The following is a 19,022-nucleotide window of genomic DNA, read 5'->3' as shown; positions in this document are numbered from 1 at the left end:
CATATCACGTACCGATGATTTTTTTTATTTAAAAAAAATATTTTGAGAGAAGAAGAAAATTTCTTATATCATGAAAATTATTTTCATTTTCATTTCACATCGTTTCTTTAAACATATATATTATATATCAATATTGGTGTACGAATTGGTGCACTAACTTGCTTGTAAGTAGATTTTTCCTTTTAAAATAATGTTCGGAATAAAAATTCAGCCGGTCTCTTTCGGGTCAAAAATATTTCTTACAACCCGAAATAAATTCGGACCGGAATGGAAGTAAACCTTTCGACCCGTTCGGCTATTACCCGTGTTTGTTTTATATTTATGTATACTTTCAGAATTGATGGCACGTTGAGGTTTCGTGGTGTAGTTGGTTATCACGTCAGTCTAACACACTGAAGGTCTCCGGTTCGAGCCCGGGCGAAGCCAATATATTACACATTTTGCCCTTTTATATTTATCATATTTTTACCAATTCCAGCCCATTACATTGGGCTCTTCTGCAAGAGCAATATGGTCCAATGGGTTCATCTAAAGTACAGAACCTCAGGCCCATGAACGGTATTGTATGTCAAAAGCCCAAAGGGGGATCCTGATGATGTGATTGGATGGATTGATTTTGCAGGGAAAAGAGGAAAGAAATGGGTAGAGAGGATTTGGTAGGAATGCAGAACTTCCCCAAGGCATTATTTTATGAGAAATGATATTTACAGTCGTGAGTGTGCAAGCACCGTACAATCACTTTTTAAAAAAAAGAATAAATATGAGACCCACATGAAAAGAAATTAATTTTTTAATAGTGAATCCTACTTTTTTTCAAAGCGACTGCACGGCGTTTGTGCATTTCACGACTGTATGTAGCATTACTCTTATTTTATAGATTGTGCCAAAAGTTCCCTTATCAAGAAAAACCATGAAAGAAAATGTTTAAGAGGAATTGTTGGAGGACAATTTCCTCATTCATATAAGAGGTCAATCATGTTACATGTGCTGCCCTTAAAAATCTAAATAATAAATTCAAGGTTCATTTATTTGATCTTTTTGGCCAAAATTCAAGTTATTGCTACGTGATCTAAAAAAATTACACTTTAATCTCTTAAGATCTTCCATACCTAATAAGAACATCATTACACAAATTCACAAAGCAAGCACAGATAAAGAGTAAAAACAGTTTCTTCTTTGATTGGTGGTTGTTTCTTCCAAAATTAAGCGCATATATATATATATATATATATATGTATGTATGTATGTATTGAAAAATCTCTATCTTGAACTCATTTATTAAGGCTCGCATCTCTTTTCTGAACTATTTTAAAAAAGAACAAGCGAACCCCAAGCACATGGAAAGTTGAAAGGTCATAGAACTCAACTACCCATACAAGTATTTCCTACAAATTAAAATTTCATCACAAGAATATTTCCGGAAACAAACACAGCCATAGCCACCAAGAATGGAGGGAGAGAGAGTAAAGAATAGAAAAACACTGTCTAATGACTCGATAGTATGTTTACAATGGAAAGACTACCTATATACTGTTCCCAACATTACATTCTCGATGTCAACAATAACTATGAAAATATATGCCTGTGTATGAATGAAAGTAACCCAATGAAAGAGTAAAAAATATATACCATAGATTAGTTGGGGCGGAAAAAAAAAATTGGCAGTTTGGAGATGAAAGGTATAGGAAGTTAGAGACGTAGCAAGCTTTCATCGGTTTCCACAGCTCCATTGGGAGGTAGGCACACAACTAAGATAATGGCACCAGCTGCAGTGATTGTTTCCATTTTCTCCTTTAAACAGCGTCACCAATCCCACAGTAAATCTGCAATTTTGAAAAATATGTAAATTACATTCTCATAGAAGTGCATCATATATGGCTTTATTTGCCATGAAACTCCCAACTCAGAACAATAAAGAAAAAGAAAGTAGAAGACCCATATATGACCAGAATTGAGCTCCCATTAAGATAAGAAAATAGGCATGTCATATGTGGCTACCGATATTGGAGAGACAGAGAGGCATTCTTTAGAAATTAAAATCTATGGCGTTCGAAGAGAGCAACTTCTGTTTATCAGGTACCTGATTTGAATGTGGGGTGTAATCATTCCTAATGACAATCAACTTAAGTTTCCTATACTCGTTCAACGTTTTGTCCTTTAAGTTTTCCCATTTATGTAAGGTCACTTTGTTATTTGATGTTTCATCAAATGAGTGAAATCCCCCAATCACGTGTCAGGAAACACTATAGAAGCAAAATAGACAAATCAGACCGCCTGGGAATTCCAGATGCTAAATTAGAAACTTGGGATGAGAAACTCACCCAACAATAAGTAAGACCAGGGAAAGAACCCCGAGAACATATTGGTAAGGCTTGTACTTGGAACGGACACTGGAATTAGCTGGAAGATACTGGCTTTCCGCCCACCCAAATTGAGGTTGAGGTAGAAAAACAAATCCAAGGAGAAAACCTGTTAAGAATCCTCCAATGTGGGCAAAGTTATCGACATGAGGAAGAATTCCAACTGCCAAGTTAATGGCAATGATGAAAATAAGGGTGAATAGAGCAGCAGCCTACAATGGGAAAAGATGAGGCAAAGTTAATGGCTAGTAACGTCACCAAATATTGCATAAAATATAGAATGCCAAATGCAAACAGAGACAAGCCATTAAATCTGTAAGGCCTTTCTCCGACTTTTAACTCCATTATTTTTGCCCAAGATTTTATCTTGCCTAACAGTTCGAATGGTCTCAGAATCAGAAACGAGGAGGCCCTCTACTGTAATGGAAATACAATGTATAAAAATAATCATCTTTGTACTTGCTCCTCATATATCAAACCTCAGGCAAGACACAACATTGATAGTGACGCCAAAGACAATGACAACGACAACGCTGATGAAAACAACCAAGAACTAGTAGCAAACCTTCTTGCTATAAACCGTCCAATTAGTTATAAGCTCCGACAACATTGCTCCAAGAAGGCCAAACAAAGCACCAGATGCACCAACAGATATATTGTTTTGAATAAAGAGGGCAGATAGTATGCTCCCACCGAATCCAGACAACAGATAGAGCATACCAACTCGCACTGCAAGATAACAACCGAAATAAATATATCTTAGAATGCTTGAAAATGAGAAGGAAATCAGCAAAAGAATAAAGGGACTGAATAAGAACTTTGCAAGGGGCCCAGCTCTGGGATAGTGTACGTGCATGATCACGGCACTGAGAATACAAAAAAGGTTTTATTTTGTTTTTGTAGCATTGAGTGCACAATTAAATCTGACAGCAAACAGATTTGTTTGCTGTCAGATCTATACATGAAACAGAATTGGAAAACATCCAACTCAAATGTATCCTGAAAATTTATTGAAAATGAATTATTGATTAACCTCTTTTTTTCCAATTACACTTAGTTGATGTAGGTATAGGTTTAAATTCAAGCCACAGGGAAAAAACACAACATACTGAAACCAAATTGCTGTTCTAGGCGGATCCCAATAAAGACCAAGCTCAACATGTTTGCAACCAGGTGAATAACACCTGCATGCAACCAGATACAACTGAGAAGTCTCCATCCTTGATGCTGGTAGACTACCTTGTACCACTCTAGAGCTCCTAATTTATCCAATCTGCAATGTTGGAATACAATAAAAGTTAAGATATTACCATAACTATACTTATGTTGGGGATATGAAATGAATTGCATTTCTAACTTCAAGCCCTTCCAACCAAACCAAGAGAGGCTACTGCAGAATGTGTATTATTATCAAGTATGACCTTGATACTTTGAAGTATGGATGATAGGACAAGGCTTACAAGAAGTATTTTCCATATGTTTCTCTTGCTGTGAATTAATCAAAATGATAATTTTTTTCCCTCAAAAGTATCCAGTAGAAGTTGTTCTCCACCACTTCTCTTAGAACAATTCAAAGCACAATAGGACTAATTACTGCTAAAATTCACTCCTGTAATGCCCAAGGGAGGTAAAGAACAAGAATTTATGTTTCTCAAGCAATGTGGGATGCTACACCATCTACACTCATTGTCAGTATGGGGTATCATAACTAGTGATGACTCAATGTATCTAAAAAGGTAGACCACTGGAACAGAAAATTAGAAGGAATAGTACACTAAAGAATCTTTTATATTTATCCAAATGAAAAGATAACTTGCAATTAAAATCCCTCAACAAAACTAAAAAAAGAATTAGCTAGCCCTGCTAATGACTCGTGGGATTGACTACAATCTTTTATATTTAACACGGGATGCCACGTCGAATAGACCGCCTCAAATCCGCTAAAGATAAATTAACCCACCAACGACGATGAAAGTATGACAAACAACGATCGGTTATATGCATTTAACTCCTCTTTCTACCCAAGATTAATTCAGATAAAATGGAAGGAACAATTAAATTTTCACAAAAGAAAATATAAAAGATTGGATAAGCCAGAAAACTCACGTAGAAGAAGAAGGCCCAAAGAGAGGATTCTCCTTGAGAGGCTGGAACGAGAACCTGCCAAGAAACCTGGCCATGCAAGCCCCTTCAGAACCCCGATGGTTCTTTGGGCAGTCGTTGATATACATAGCTACCACGAAGACAGCAACATTGGCCGCCACAAACATTGGGATCAACCATGAAGTCCATTCCTGATCCGAGTTATCGACATAGTAATTGTTGTTGGTCCTTCTGGCCTTTGCCCCTCCTCCTCTTTCCAGATCAGCGCTGGACATTGTCTCTCTCTCTCTCTTTCCGAAACTCCTTTTCGATATATGGGAGGTTGTTGGTCCTTTTCGATCTATAGAAGTCGAAGGTTTCAGATAGTCCCTTTATATTTCGGAGAGAACTAATAATAATAATTAATAATAATGGAGAAAAGGTTATATTGAGAAGTGTCTTGGATTGAAATGAAATCAATCAAACGCGATGTTAAGAGTCAGAAGGAGTTGTTTTGCAAGACAAGGTTGCAGATTTAACCGTTGTTTCCCTCTCCGTATCAGACTCTCTCTCCCGCTGTCTGGCCAGCGTTCGTAGGTTGGGCGATGATAAGCTGACCGACGGTTTAGGTTTCGGAAATGAATTGTGATACTCAAAAATCTTACACTTTTACACATTATATTTTTAATATATGATTTTATTTTTATATTATGGGTTTATATCTAAAAATTTTCTTCGGAAATATACTTTAGCCATTGTTAAATATATTGCCCTGAAGAGCAAAATACTTTGAAACGAAAATATATTTATATATAAAAGAAATGTTAGATTCACAAGAAATATTTTATAAAATAAAATTCACAATTTGACATTAATTTTTCATTATTAATGTCGCTAGCTAATTTTTTTTTTATTATCGAACATGTTAAAATATGTAAAACGTTGTTTTCATTTAATTTTGGTTTTTTAGTTATTTTTATTAAATAAGTTTTTATTTAAGTGATTAGTGTAAAAAGTTTTTTAAATTTGTTGTGAAAATATAATTGATGGAATCAACTTTAGCTCTGCATAATTAATATAATATTATGGATTACTATATTTTTAGAGCGGTGCTACTCCATGGGAGCTTCCGCTGGGACTCCCGCTAATACTTTTAAAATGTGTTTTTTTTTATATGTATTTTTTTAACACATTTAAATATATTTAAAAAAATAAAAAATATTATAATATTATTAAAAAATATTTACTTAATCATTAAAAGTAAAAAATAATAATAATAAAAAAATAAAAAACTTATAACAATAGAAACTAACAGTAAAAGTAATATTTTTCATATATTTATGATGAATAATGTTGGGCATCAGCCGGAAGCCGCAGCACATCCTTCATAAATTTTTTTTTTTTTTCAACTCAACACGGTGTGTTGAAGATGTAGATTGATGTTTTTCATTTCTCATTTATGATATCATATAAATCCGACAAGCTTAAAACAGACCTCTGTTTTGGTGTAGTAATTGGGGAAACGTGTATGAACTCCTCGTGACAGCCGGGTTGACGCGTATAGTGTGCGTGCGTGCGGAAGAACCGCAGACAGCAAATGCCACTCTGCCCGCAGTTAGCGGCGAATTTGGCGAGAATTTGGTCGATGTTGGGGAACTCACACAAGTTGGTTATGTTGCTTAGAACCAAGCGTTTTTTAATAGTTTGGCATTAAGGTGGGGGCTGGGGGTGGTGCTTATGAGTTTAGACTCTCAGAGCATTGGCAATGGTCAAGTTTAAAGTTTGGCTAGAATCTTAATTTTTAGTTATAGTATCAATTTTTGACTAGGTGAGTTCACATTGGACTAGTCATTATAAAATTAAAATAATAATATAATATAATATTTTTTATTTTTTTATTTGTAAATATAATTTATATATTTTTTAGATCTTCATGTTTTGTAGAAATAATGTGTCTACTATATCAATCACTAGAAATAATATGCATACCATGCATGTTTTACCATTCAAAGAGAGATGGAAGTGATAAAATAATTAAATATTGATTTCCATTGTGAATAGTATCTAGCCATATTTGGAGAGGACTTAAGATTTACTATTCATCAAGTCTCAAGTTTTGGACCATTGGCTAGTCCAATGTGGAGGCTTTTTCTCACATCTAGCTAAAGTTTGGACTTTCATTGACATTTAGCTAGTCCATTGCCAATGCTCTCAGTGCAATCATGTTAGCCATCAATAAAAGAAACAAAAGGCTACATTGGTAGAGATAAAGATGCCGGATATAATAGAAATTATTCTGTAGACTAATTTTAATAGATAATTTATAAGTAAGGAAGACAAGAGAATCATCTAAAATACAGAGAAAATAATTCTGATGTTCAATTCAAAATTATCAAAATTCAAAAATAACGAAATCAACCTACAAGCCGAACTGTAATAGTTAAAAATCGTCCATATCAAAATTTTACCAAAAATAAAAAAAAATCTCAATAATCATACAAAAAATAAATACATAATAAAAGAAATAATTTGCCAAAAATTTGACTCAAATCGGGTTCATAATCACTTCCTAAACAATAAATGAAATATTATCATAAAATGCAACAAATAACTAAAAATAGGGATTCAGATTGGATCTTGGCCTCGAAAAAGATGCACACTTAAGCGTAGCTAGGTGGCCACGACGTGTGCACTGAAAAGAGTTTTACGAATTGGGGTTATATGTGTGATTTTGATACATGTAGCCAAAGTTATAGTCAAAATACCGAAACGTACCCAAAACTATTCCAATCAATGAAATATCATGATTTCCTGTCATCTTTGCGATGATTTGTCACCTCAAAGTATTTTAGTGCTATCAACTTGCAACCTGACTCGGATCCTCTTACATTAGACAATGACTAAACTTAATGTAAAGGTTACTAGAGAAGCTCATTTATCTTCACCATACGAGCCCAACAATATTAAATAAAGTTCATTCGGGAAGTCCAATAGATTGAAAGACTATGGGCATACCATACGCATGCCATCACAAAACCGTACCACCTAAGGGGATCAAAATGGTAACCGTCGTCAATAAAAGATATTATCTCTGAAAGAAACAACGAGATATACATTTTTAAATATCTTGAAAATGTGATAATTTTAAATCTCCGAGAATTAGAAAAAGAATTGAACTATCTTTATCAATAATAATCCACACCTATATAACGAGCCAAAATTAGCAATCCAATGTAATTTTTTGATTCATCATTACAAGGCAATATTTATATATTTCTAATTTAGGTATCGGAGGGGCACCAAGCACACCGGACAGTGAAACACATCCAAAACAGCTACGTTGTTGATTGTCTACCAAGGTTGAAAAGAATAAAAAAAATAAAAGAGAACAAAAACTGTGATTTATTCAACAGTTTCAAACGGACTTGCTCGATTGCCCAGAAAAAGAGAACAAAAACTGGACCTGCTTAGTTCTTATTTTTCTTGAATATCATTGAAGAACTATTTTAGCAGTCTTTCCATGGATGGATTACATGGACTATATGAAGCGTATCAGCAATTATCCTAGTTTATCGTGCCATCACGATTAGTAAAGGAAAATATTTTGTATGGATCTTGTGAAAGTAGTTTAGATCGAAAAAATTATTCCATAGAAATATCAACTTTTTCGGTCGGAGAAAGCAAGAACATAATATAATAACCTAAGATCAAATGAAAAGGATCTACCTGGCTACTGTTCAGGGTAACACAAGTTTGCATTGGTATGTGGGCCCCCACGCACTAGGAGGAGTATTGGGATGGGTTAAATCTGGAAAATCTAAGATTTGAGGAATCCAAATCTAACATGTGATAGTTTTGAAGATCTAATACCAGTGATTCTCGACGAAACTTCAAAGTTGAGAGTAATAGAGCTCACCAATGCGGGGATTGTATGAGAAGAAAATTGTTAGATATAATGGATGGTAAGGGCTAGGAACTAAAAAATTCAACCATGTTCACACTTGACATGTGGGAAGTGCTTTTAACAACTCCCGAGAGTACAAATGATGTAAGACTCCCATCCTATTCCTACATATCATGTAATTAAAATCTTCTATATATAAACATTAATTTTAATTGACATGATGTCATATAATAAAATATGAAAGTAACCCGTGTCAAAAGTATTCAGAGACATGAGAGACTGAGAATTTGATCACCTTGGCACTTAGATGTGCAATTGCAGAATCCAAGACATGCAAGACGCCAAATAGATTTACCATTTGAGGGTCGACTTGTTCTCTCGTCAAGCCCCCTTGGGAATATTGAAATGGGTGAATATGCTTCTAAGAGGACGATGGAACTGGACAACTATATGAAGGAATGAAGTTGACACCGGCTTGATTCACGCGTTGCCACCAAAGATAGTTTACGTGAGGCTAGGTCAAAGAACACAGGTTTCTTGGTTTTGCTAACTAGAACTGCTGCTAGCAAATAGATATCACCAAAACACGAATCACCAAGGCAGGCTCACAAACAAGGCTAAAAATCTAAGCCAAAAACTGATGCTATGCCAATGTCTAAACGTAAAAACGATACGTAACCGCACTTCTTCAAACAAAATGTAATGTGAAGAATTCTGAAAGAAGCTTTGCAACAAAGCAAAACACTCCATACATAAAATTCAGAAAGATGGACACTTCTAATGGTTTTCATTCTGCCACATGGAGAAATAAGATGTAAAAGGAGTTCAACGCTTTCCACCACCACCTCCTAACTTGGGGCCCTTTGGTGCAGCCCCCTTGGGAACATTACCCTTGCTTTGTGTCTTCTGTGTCTTGGCTGTCAGCTCTGCTTTCTTTGCCTTTTTCTCATCCTTGGTTTTCTTAATCCTCTCTTTGATCTCACTGGAAATTTCAAAAGTTGTCAATAAACGGGTGATAAAAATATAAAACTAAACCCATTAAATAACTTGGCTAGGTGCCAAAATGAATTTTATCTAACACCTCAAGCTTTAGCAAATCATAAAAGTACGGGTTGAATCCAATACCGGAGAGCAGCTTCGCGTGCAGCATCTCTGACTTCTGGCTTCTCAGCTCGTTTCTTTTGTATGACTTCCAAGGTGGCACCAACAATAGACCTGGAATAAGGCTTCTTGGCAGCACGACGCTTCTTCTTCACAGCCTCAGCAGCAATGTCCTATTGAGGAACAAGACCTTGAATCAATAACTAGAACACCAACAGCCAGACATTATGACACACAACTCCGATGGGTCACCCCAGGCCCAAAATTAATCGGTTCTAAAAATCTCAAAAGGCGAAAACTCTAACATTAAACCCACCTTCTTATGTTGTTTCCTGTACATGGCTGTCCATGTAAGCTTCGATGGCTTCAAGCGGTTGTGGAAATACCTTTTGCATTTTGAATTGGCAAAGAGGAAAACCTTCGGCAATCAACGAGGAGCATGGTTCAGTCAAATATATCTTATGAGACAGGAAGTTAAAAGTGAAAATAAAAGAAAACAATGAGTTCCAAAAACTGGACTAAAAAACCACCAACATTAACTTACCTGAGAATCAGACCGGATAAATCTGATCCCCTTACCAGGGTATATCTTAGCACCACTGAAGCGGCAAAGTTCAGTCCTAAAATACCAAAATCACACACTGAATCACACCCCGTTGAACCAGAAATGAAGGTACTTATAGTATATTCAAATTAATCAGAAAATAAAAACTTAACTATGACACAATTAGCATAGGACACACAAAAGGGAAAATATTTCCCGCAAACGGGTTTCATAGGGCAACACCAGTAGAGTACAGTTACAAGTAATCGGACCCCCACAAAATAACAATATGATTAAATTTAAAAGAAATGCCAGATTAATAGCACCATATCATTCCTACTTTGCTTCTCCAGCTTGATTCACAAGTGATTTTTCTTTATTAGCATTCTGATGGAGTCTTCATTTTCTTTTTCTTTTTTTTGTCCAATTCTTCATTTTTCTATCAGGAAATTTTAGGAAGTAAAATTGTTTGTTCGAAATCTTGAAAAGATCATTAATCTACAATAAATTAACGCCTATGGATTTTCTAAGCTTCATGTGAGAGCTATTTTTAATTTTAAGAGTTTCGCGTATTCGGATCTAGAAGATTCAAAGTTGGGCGAACAATACGCATTCAGTTGAATCGATAATGAAAATCGAAAATATTCACACAGAGAGAGAGAGAGAGAGAGAGACGTACTTGAGAACCATGGCTGCCGAAGATGGTGAGCCGCTTGTACTAAAACCCCTTTTGTGTTGCAGAAACCCTAGCACCAATTTAAAGCGAGTGGCTTCGAAAAAAATTTGAGCTGTTCTTAAAGGACCAAAACGACGACGGCTTTAGTTGTGGAACTTAGGGCTAATGAACCAGTCTGTCTGATAATCTTCTCGGTACTCACTCGGTTAAATTTGAATCGAATTCGACTCGAGAAAAAAAAAAAAAAAACTTATTCTTGAATTTAGATACCTGCTCGATTTGTAAAAGACACGTACCCAACAAAATTCGACTTGACTAAGCTAAAGTTCGTTAAAGCTCGCTCATTTATGCTCCAGTCGACTAGTTAACTCGACTCAATTAAAATTCATTCATATATTGACAAATATATACATACACCTATATATATACATACATATGTATTGGCTAATGATATAAGCATACCACTTTTATAATTAAATATATAATATGTAATCTAATTATTTAATATAGTGAATATACTTCTTAGGTATATTTTATAATTTATATAATAATTAGTTGATAAATTTAATAATTTCATATATTAGTATGTGATAACCATATATGAAATAGATATATACTATTATATTAAGTGTATGTATTAATAATATATGTTAACATATAATATATTGTTATTTTGAATAAATATTCTCTAGTTAGATAAAATTTTTTAAAATTTTATAATTTAATAAGGGTTCTACTTAGGGGTGCTACCCGCCCCATACGGGGCGGGGTAGCCCCCACCCCGCCCCCGCATGGGCGAGGGGTGAAAATATGCATCCGCCCCCTGCCCCCGGAGTGCGGGGGCAGGGGACCCCGTACCGGTTGACGGGGTGCGGGTGGAGGGGGTCCTCCGTCCGCACCCCCGCACACTACTGGGCCTAAGGCCCATAAGCGGTTTCTGGGCCTTTTTTGGCCCAGAAGCGGTTTATGGGCCTTTTTTGGCCCAGGAAACGCTATAATGGGCCGAAAATGGCCCAAAAACAGCTTCTGGGCCATTTTAGGCCCATAAAAATATATTTTGCATTTTTTAAAAAAGAAGTTAAAAAAAAAAAAATTTCATGAATGAAAATAAATTATACATACACAATTTGATATAATTAAGACTAATGAAATACTACTATAGAGTATAGACTACAAGTTTACTACCTAATAAACTAATAAATAATAATAATAACTAAGCTATTACAAAAATAAAATGGAAAGTCTAACTGTCTAAATCAAATTACAAAATTACAAATAAAAGTGTCCAAGGGACATTGTATCAACATTATAAAATTACAAATAAAATATATAATACAATAATACATACATCTGATAGAAAAATTAGGGGCTCAAAAATCTACGAAATTAATAATAAAAAAAAAGATGCGAGCGGTTTGGGTCTTTGACTGTGACATTTGGGGCGGCCGGATGGGTAGTCTTGAGGCTTGAGCCTTGAGCACATGTTCATATAGCAGTGGAGGTAGACATCGTCTGAGTCGTCTCATGTGTTGCTACAACAATCAATACTAAAATTAATACTGATGAAATTGAAATGAATATAAATATAAATAATTATGAAATTGAAATAAATATAAGTAAATCAAAATAATAAAATAAAAACAATAATTACCAGATAGTACAGATCCAGACTGATCACTACCCTCTTCGTCGGTCTCTTTAAAATCTAACACATCCGGAACATAAATATCATTTCCCATCGTCCAACTCTGTGTGCATATCAATGCCTCCACAGTTGTAGGAGACAATGAACTACGGAAAGGATCTAATATGCGCCCTCCGGTACTAAAGGCAGACTCCGAGGCAACGGTGCTAATAGGGATGACCAATATACAACGGGCAATCTCAGAAAGGATGGGATATTTCTTTGATGCTACCTTCCACCATCCTAAAATGTCAAAATCATCATCATCTTGAATAAGATCCGTTGACAAATAATTGTCTAACTCTGAAACCACCTCCGTAGATTGATGGACTAGTGTGGGATTATGTGCAAGGGTTTTCGTCCATGCCAATCTACGCTTCTTTGTTGTCCCGGTGTCTGGAGGAGGTGTTGGGATATGTGTAGGTGTAGTAGATGTAGTACCACCCTTAATTGCATTAAACTCATCATAAAATCTATTAAGGGTATCGCGGGCCATCTCACCAATAAGATCAGTCCAAGCCTGATCATACGCAAGTCCCAAACCATATAACATGCCAGAAATTTTTAGACGGGGATCAAGAATAGTAGCCACATATAATAAAATATTGAGTCTAGTCAAATCTCCCCAATACTTATCAAATTTGACCCTCATGGTCAATGTCATCCCCCTCATCCTTAGATTGGAACCCCTACACATGTCGTCTAATTCTTCTTTCACCCTACATATTTGTTGACAAAATTCATGGCATGTAGGGTGCAAAGAAGCAGATAACTTCAACGTGACTTCATAAAACAGCTCGAGAAAATCAACAAATGTAGCAACTACCTCCCAATCATCATCATTAGGCAATCCTAAACCCCCGTGCTCATCAAAGTATTTGACATATTGAATGTCTTCATCACCCAATAATTGAAAGGCTTTTTTATATTCTTGGGCCGCCTCCAACATCAAGAAGGTTGAGTTCCATCTGGTGGGAACATCAGTACAAAGACCCCTCTTTGATGTTATGCCCACACTCTTCGCAGCAATTTTGAATTTCTCCAATCTAGAAGGAGAAGATCTCACAAATTTCACAGCCAATCTAACTCGTGCAACCGAGTTATCAACATCTTTTAACCCCTCAGTCACAATTAGATTCAAGATATGTGCAGAACATCTAACATGCAAATATTCACCACCCAAGAATGTCTTATTTGCCTCTTTAAGATAAGTCTTCAGATATCCCAAGGCGACATCATTAGACGAGGCATTGTCAACCGAAACTGTCAAAACCCTACTCAACCCCCACTCCTTGATTGAGGCCTCTAAGGCCTTTCCAATTGTCTCACCCTTGTGATCAGTTATTTGACAAAACTTGATAATCTTTTTATGGAGAATCCAGTCAGAATCAATGAAATGGACATTCAAAGACATATAATTAAAATTTTGGACTGAAGTCCAAGTATCGGTAGTGAGGCAAACTACCAAACCCGCCAATTGGCCCCTCAAAACATCTTTATCTTTCCAGTACATCTTTTTAATATCTTTTGCCACAGTGTGGCGAGAAGGAAGAGTAAATCTAGGTTCCAATTCTTGGACAAATTCTTGGAACCCTCTCTCATCCACAAACTGAAAAGGTAGCTCGTCTATGACAACCATACGAGCTAACTTCCTTCTACACTCATCAACATTATACTTTGTATACCCCTTCAATGTTGAACCCCCACTACTCCCATCCGCCATTTTTTTCAGTCCAATTTCTAGTCTTGATTGACCCTTCTCCACTAAGGATCTTAATATTGGACTCTTTTTGCATTGTTCCTCTAAATGGACCTTTAACTGGGATGTACCATGTTTCCTATAGTGACATCCATATATTTTCCCACAATAATTACATTTAGCTTGTGGGTTATTGGGGTCACCACCCTCTAGTTTGGTAAAATGAGACCAAACTACGGAAACAGGTTTCTTACTTTGTGTGAGCTTAGGGGCGGGGCAAGGTGTATTCCCACTCCCAGGGGTTGGAGTAGGGTTAGGTTCTGGGTCAGGGGTACTGGTAGGGGCAGGGGTACTGGTAGGGGTGGGAGAGCTATCAGTGACCTCTCTTTGAGAAGACATTCCTGATTCCACAACACAACAAAAAATAAAAAAATCAATCAACATACGACATAATTCCAAACATGCACTTATCAATCACGTACGGCATAATTCCAAACATAAACCCCTAAATTGAGTTAGGGGTTTCAATTGAGTTAGGGGTTTCAATTGAAACCCCAAATTGAAATTGGGGTTTCGGATTGAAACCCCCTCAATTTTAGGGGTTTCAATTGAAACCCCAAAATTGAGTTTGGGGTTTCAATTTTTAGGGGTTCAATCCGAAACCCTAAATTGAGGGGGTTTCAATTGAAACCCCAAAATTGAGTTAGGGGTTTCAATTGAAACCCCTAAATTGAAAATTAAGGGGTTTCAATTGAAACCCCTAACTCAATTTAGGGTTTCGGATTGAACCCCTAAATTAATTTAGGGGTTCAATCCGAAACCCTAAATAAAAAAGTTGAATTATTTATTATATTTTATATTGAGATTTGAAAAAATTGTAATGATGAGTTGAGATGAGTTGAGAGATGTTTGGTAACCAAACGAAACGAATCGAGCATAACTCGCTAAAAATCGATTCGGCTCGGCTGAGTTACAGCGTTAACGAGACTCGGACTATTGGTCTTTTTTTATTACGTTCGGCTTCTTCTCCCATTGTAAAAAAAATTCGGCTCATGGGCCTCCTTTTTTCAATATCCGACTCCGAAGACCTAGAGAATACTTCAATCCATTCCTTCTCTGATTCTTGTGCAGTTTCCCTCCAAATAAAAAGGTTCTCTTTTTTCCCTTTTCCGAAGAGAGTTTCTTACAGAGACTGAGAGTCCTGTTGTTAGTTTTAGCATTTAGGCTCTTGACGAGTGTTCTCTCGCGACAACAATGGCTGCCTCGTCTTCGTCTGGCAACACCGGCAGTGGATACGACATGCCGTGGGTCGAGAAGTACCGACCCAACAAGGTCGTCGACATCGTGGGCAATGAGGACGCCGTGTACAGGCTCCAAGTCATCGCTCGCGATGGCAACATGCCCAACCTCATCTTATCCGTAAGTATTTTTTAGTTTGCTCGCTTGCTCCCCGAGTCTCAGAAGTTATGTACATCAGCATACGAAATTCATGGATAATTTTGTTATTGCTATGTGTTATTTGTTAATAAAATCATAATTTCCGTTCTAAGTTTGGGAAATGAAATTTGCGGAATTGGGTTTTGATTTTTTTTTAGACCATTTGTTCGGCCGGTTATTCTACTCGAAGAAATCTATATAATTGATTAATCGCTAGACTCAATTGAGGGACTTTTTATGTTTTGGTTTAGTTTGCATTTAATATATAAAGTAAATAGATTCGCCGACACACACACCCCGACACTCTTTCGAGACTCAGGAAGAAGTTCACATATGGTTTATCTTTGCTCATATTTGTGAAAAAAAAAAACCTATGCTGCTGCTGATTCACGTATTGGTGTTTCCAGGGTCCTCCTGGAACTGGTAAAACCACTAGCATACTGGCGCTTGCGCATGAGCTTTTGGGTCCAAACTATAAGGAGGCTGTTTTGGAGCTAAATGCATCAGATGACAGGTGGGTAAATTTATGCACTTTACGGTGTTCAGTCTTTTTCCTTTTTTGTTTTCTTTTACCCGGATCTCTTTGGTTGGGTTCTTGTATATTTTATGGTTGGGTTCTAAAATATTTTATCATTGCTTTGTTGTTTAGGGGAATTGATGTGGTGAGGAACAAGATTAAGATGTTTGCTCAAAAGAAAGTAACACTGCCCCCTGGGCGCCACAAGATAGTAATCTTGGATGAAGCTGACAGGTAAGTTCAAATATTGCCTCTTCAAATTGGTGGTTACTCTCCCATCATTGAAAATTTCCCTATTAACTTGTTCTATTGAATATTATTATAGTTTGTTTCTGATATTAGATTGTTCACTCTTTGAAGCTTTTTTACTTCCATCTGAACACATGATATTGTATATGTTATCTTTTTCTTATTTAAGCATGACATCTGGAGCACAGCAAGCTTTGAGGAGGACAATGGAAATATATTCAAACTCCACTCGTTTTGCTCTTGCATGCAATACATCTTCTAAAATTATCGAGCCTATACAAAGTAGATGTGCTCTTGTTCGATTTTCGAGACTATCTGACCAAGAGATACTCGGCCGTCTCATGGTGGTTGTTGAAGCTGAAAAGGTACTGATCATTTTCTTAAGTAATAGTGTGCCAATGCTGCATAGTGAGCATAATTGTTACTTTTATGTCAATGAAAAATTACTTCAAGTTATTAGTTTAGAGTCTATAGGCGCATTGTCATTTCTTTGGTACTGGGAGAATTGGCTTGTCCTCTTGGCCTAGTTTGTCAGAAACCATGTACATATCTCTCTCATTGACGAAATGCTTCATAAAATATTTCAATGACCATTCAGTTATCCTAACAGTCATTCGTTTTAAAAAACTTCCCACACAAAAGCGTGGTTATTACTTCACAATTAAGAGGATCTGCTTAAAGCATGGACTAAAAGATATTTCACTCTCCGCATTTAGATTTAGTTGAGCGTCAGTGTTACTGCTATTATTTTCATATTAGCCAATACATCGACCCTATTTTAAATGATTGTTATCTCATTCTCTTTCTATCTTTCTCTGTCTCTCTACTTACTCATTTAGTATGTAAGATTGTTGTTCATGATGAAACCTTTCTTGGGAACGAACATAGATGGCAATTATTTAGGGTTTTCTCCTTCAATGTGAAGAAATCATTAGGAACATAGACTGAAAATTGTCATTTTACACCTTTAGATTTTTGAACTTTAACCAGACACCCTCTCCCTTTCAGTCTCTCCTTACTTAAATTTTGTTCGAGGAAATAAGGATATTTTAGAAGGTCAGTAAAATGCTTTAAATTACAGGTTGCAACAGTGATTGTAATTTGTAGATGTCGGTGTTGTGCTACAATCAATGCACTCTGCTTTTGAAAGAGTTAAAAAAAAAACAAACTATCTTCCCAGCTCTCACATGGGCAGCATTGAATGCTGCATGACCCATATACTGTGTTCATCTCTCTTCCAACTCTATTAGAGAGTTCAAATGGAGGGCTCTAGCCTCTAAGAGACCCTGAACCCTGATATACTCAGTTACTTGCATTTGTTTTTTAATTCCCTCAATTCTGGTTTATACCTTTGACACAAACCATTTCTAGGAGGCCAGCCGCCAGTCATAAAGTCCCACATTAGAATGTGCAAGTGTGCTTTCTGGCCTTTTTTATGAGGAGCTTGCTGGTTCTTGGATTAAAGTCCAGACATAGGAGCACTTTTAAGATTGCGTTTGCACAAATTTATTTCAATTATGCTTTGGGAAATTAACTTTCTTAGATGTTTGATTGATTGGCTGGTTAAATTACTTGATTGCTTGTAGATTATTGCTGTGTACAGTGGGATGAAACCTAGTTCATGTGGCTGGATTTTAAGGGGAACATCAAGAAATAAGCATCCTTTAGAAAGATAAATTCTGTGGATATCAGAAAACTTTGAAAGAGTTGTTCCTTTTATTTGCAACAGACGAAAATGAGATTATGGTAATTAAAATTCATAGTAACTTACTGTTTGTTAAATGTTGATATTATTGCCACATATTGTACTCTTTATTTAACTAGGGAGGTGGAAACGTATAATGGATCTGCTTTTGTAAACAATGAAGGTTCCCTATGTTCCGGAAGGTCTCGAAGCCATAATTTTTACTGCTGATGGTGACATGAGGCAGGCATTGAATAACTTGCAAGCTACATACAGTGGGTTTCGTTTTGTCAACCAAGAAAATGTTTTCAAGGTTTACGAATAAAAAATGCATTGGCCTTTGGTATTTTATTTTTATGTATGTATATTGGACTATGATGTCTGTATTTGGTTTTAGGTTTGTGATCAGCCTCATCCATTGCATGTGAAGAACATGGTGCGTAATGTACTAGAAGGGAAATTTGATGATGCTTGTTATGGTCTCAAGCAGCTCTATGATTTGGGCTATTCACCTACCGACATAATCACGACACTATTCCGAATAATTAAAAACTACGATATGGCTGAGTATCTGAAATTGGAATTCATGAAGGTACAGATACCATGCCATTGCCAACCTCAATCTATTTTTTTTCCCGGCCTCCTCAAATATGTCGACTCCGAAAATATTTATTCGTGTTCTCTTTGATTTTCAGGAGACTGGATTTGCCCATATGCGAATCTGTGATGGAGTTGGTTCATATCTTCAGCTCTGTGGGCTTCTGGCCAAGTTTTCCGTGGTCCGCGAAACAGCTAAAGCAGCATAGGTAGCAGTAGTAGTTGTAGTAGTTACAACTTGAGTCTTGAGCCTGCTACAATTTGCTTTTTGATGGTGAAAGTTGTTTGTGTAAACATTAGAATTGTGCTGATGCTCAAATACATTTTGTATTAAGGAGGTATCAAAAGTCACCTCTCTAAGGAAGGGATTTGCTTCGTGACCTACCACGGGTCAAATTCCCTTGAGCCTGTATTGTCATTCTGCATTTTGAACAAGGAAAATTCCTTTGGAGTCAGCTGGATTAAAAAGAAGCCTAACGTTGTGCTCT

The 19,022-nt window shown here is 36.4% G+C and overlaps 3 protein-coding genes and 1 non-coding gene across 4 annotated transcripts; 2 read left to right on the top strand and 2 right to left on the bottom strand.

Annotated features, from left to right (window-relative positions):
- Positions 1-352: 352 nt before the first annotated feature.
- Positions 353-426, top strand: TRNAV-AAC. Its single transcript has one exon. It is a non-coding gene; the product is annotated as a tRNA-Val (tRNA).
- Positions 427-1,469: 1,043 nt separating this feature from the next.
- LOC108984416 (RHOMBOID-like protein 2) lies at positions 1,470-5,081 on the bottom strand. Its single transcript, XM_018956368.2, has 5 exons — positions 4,467-5,081; positions 3,470-3,633; positions 2,926-3,089; positions 2,322-2,572; positions 1,470-1,823 (listed from the first exon to the last, which is right to left on the bottom strand). Exons 1-5 carry the CDS (start codon positions 4,736-4,738, stop codon positions 1,709-1,711), a joined length of 966 nt encoding a protein of 321 aa, XP_018811913.1. The 5' UTR covers positions 4,739-5,081; the 3' UTR covers positions 1,470-1,708.
- Positions 5,082-8,970: 3,889 nt separating this feature from the next.
- LOC108984439 (60S ribosomal protein L24-like) lies at positions 8,971-10,844 on the bottom strand. Its single transcript, XM_018956409.2, has 5 exons — positions 10,671-10,844; positions 9,992-10,067; positions 9,764-9,865; positions 9,472-9,620; positions 8,971-9,328 (listed from the first exon to the last, which is right to left on the bottom strand). The coding sequence occupies exons 1-5, from the start codon at positions 10,679-10,681 to the stop codon at positions 9,172-9,174; spliced, it is 495 nt and encodes a 164-aa protein (XP_018811954.1). The 5' UTR covers positions 10,682-10,844; the 3' UTR covers positions 8,971-9,171.
- A 4,222-nt stretch (positions 10,845-15,066) lies between these two features.
- LOC108984440 (replication factor C subunit 2) lies at positions 15,067-19,022 on the top strand. The gene is made up of 7 exons (XM_018956411.2): positions 15,067-15,469; positions 15,895-16,001; positions 16,137-16,238; positions 16,423-16,618; positions 18,122-18,250; positions 18,335-18,529; positions 18,633-19,022. The coding sequence occupies exons 1-7, from the start codon at positions 15,305-15,307 to the stop codon at positions 18,741-18,743; spliced, it is 1,005 nt and encodes a 334-aa protein (XP_018811956.1). The 5' UTR covers positions 15,067-15,304; the 3' UTR covers positions 18,744-19,022.

The sequence above is a fragment of the Juglans regia genome, chromosome 2 (genome assembly GCF_001411555.2).
Source record: "Juglans regia cultivar Chandler chromosome 2, Walnut 2.0, whole genome shotgun sequence".
Lineage (NCBI taxonomy): Eukaryota > Viridiplantae > Streptophyta > Magnoliopsida > Fagales > Juglandaceae > Juglans > Juglans regia.
The sequence above is the reverse complement of the archived record's forward strand: the minus strand, read 5'-3'. Positions and strand labels throughout refer to the sequence as shown.

What these genes read in the sequence shown, in the direction of transcription:
- LOC108984416 (XM_018956368.2), bottom strand. Translation starts at nt 4,738, where the DNA reads ATGTCCAGCGCTGATCTGGAAAGAGGAGGAGGGGCAAAGGCCAGAAGG. An exon ending in TTTGGGCCTTCTTCTTCTAC is followed by an intron (nt 3,634 to 4,466) that starts GTGAGTTTTCTG and finishes CCAACATTGCAG; the next exon opens with ATTGGATAAATTAGGAGCTC. An exon ending in CTGGTCTTACTTATTGTTGG is followed by an intron (nt 1,824 to 2,321) that starts GTGAGTTTCTCA and finishes TCAAAATTGCAG; the next exon opens with ATTTACTGTGGGATTGGTGA.
- LOC108984439 (XM_018956409.2), bottom strand. An exon ending in ACAGGAAACAACATAAGAAG is followed by an intron (nt 9,621 to 9,763) that starts GTGGGTTTAATG and finishes GTTCCTCAATAG; the next exon opens with GACATTGCTGCTGAGGCTGT. An exon ending in GCACGCGAAGCTGCTCTCCG is followed by an intron (nt 9,329 to 9,471) that starts GTATTGGATTCA and finishes TGAAATTTCCAG; the next exon opens with TGAGATCAAAGAGAGGATTA.
- LOC108984440 (XM_018956411.2), top strand. Translation starts at nt 15,305, where the DNA reads ATGGCTGCCTCGTCTTCGTCTGGCAACACCGGCAGTGGATACGACATG. An exon ending in CTAAATGCATCAGATGACAG is followed by an intron (nt 16,002 to 16,136) that starts GTGGGTAAATTT and finishes TTTGTTGTTTAG; the next exon opens with GGGAATTGATGTGGTGAGGA. An exon ending in ACCAAGAAAATGTTTTCAAG is followed by an intron (nt 18,251 to 18,334) that starts GTTTACGAATAA and finishes ATTTGGTTTTAG; the next exon opens with GTTTGTGATCAGCCTCATCC.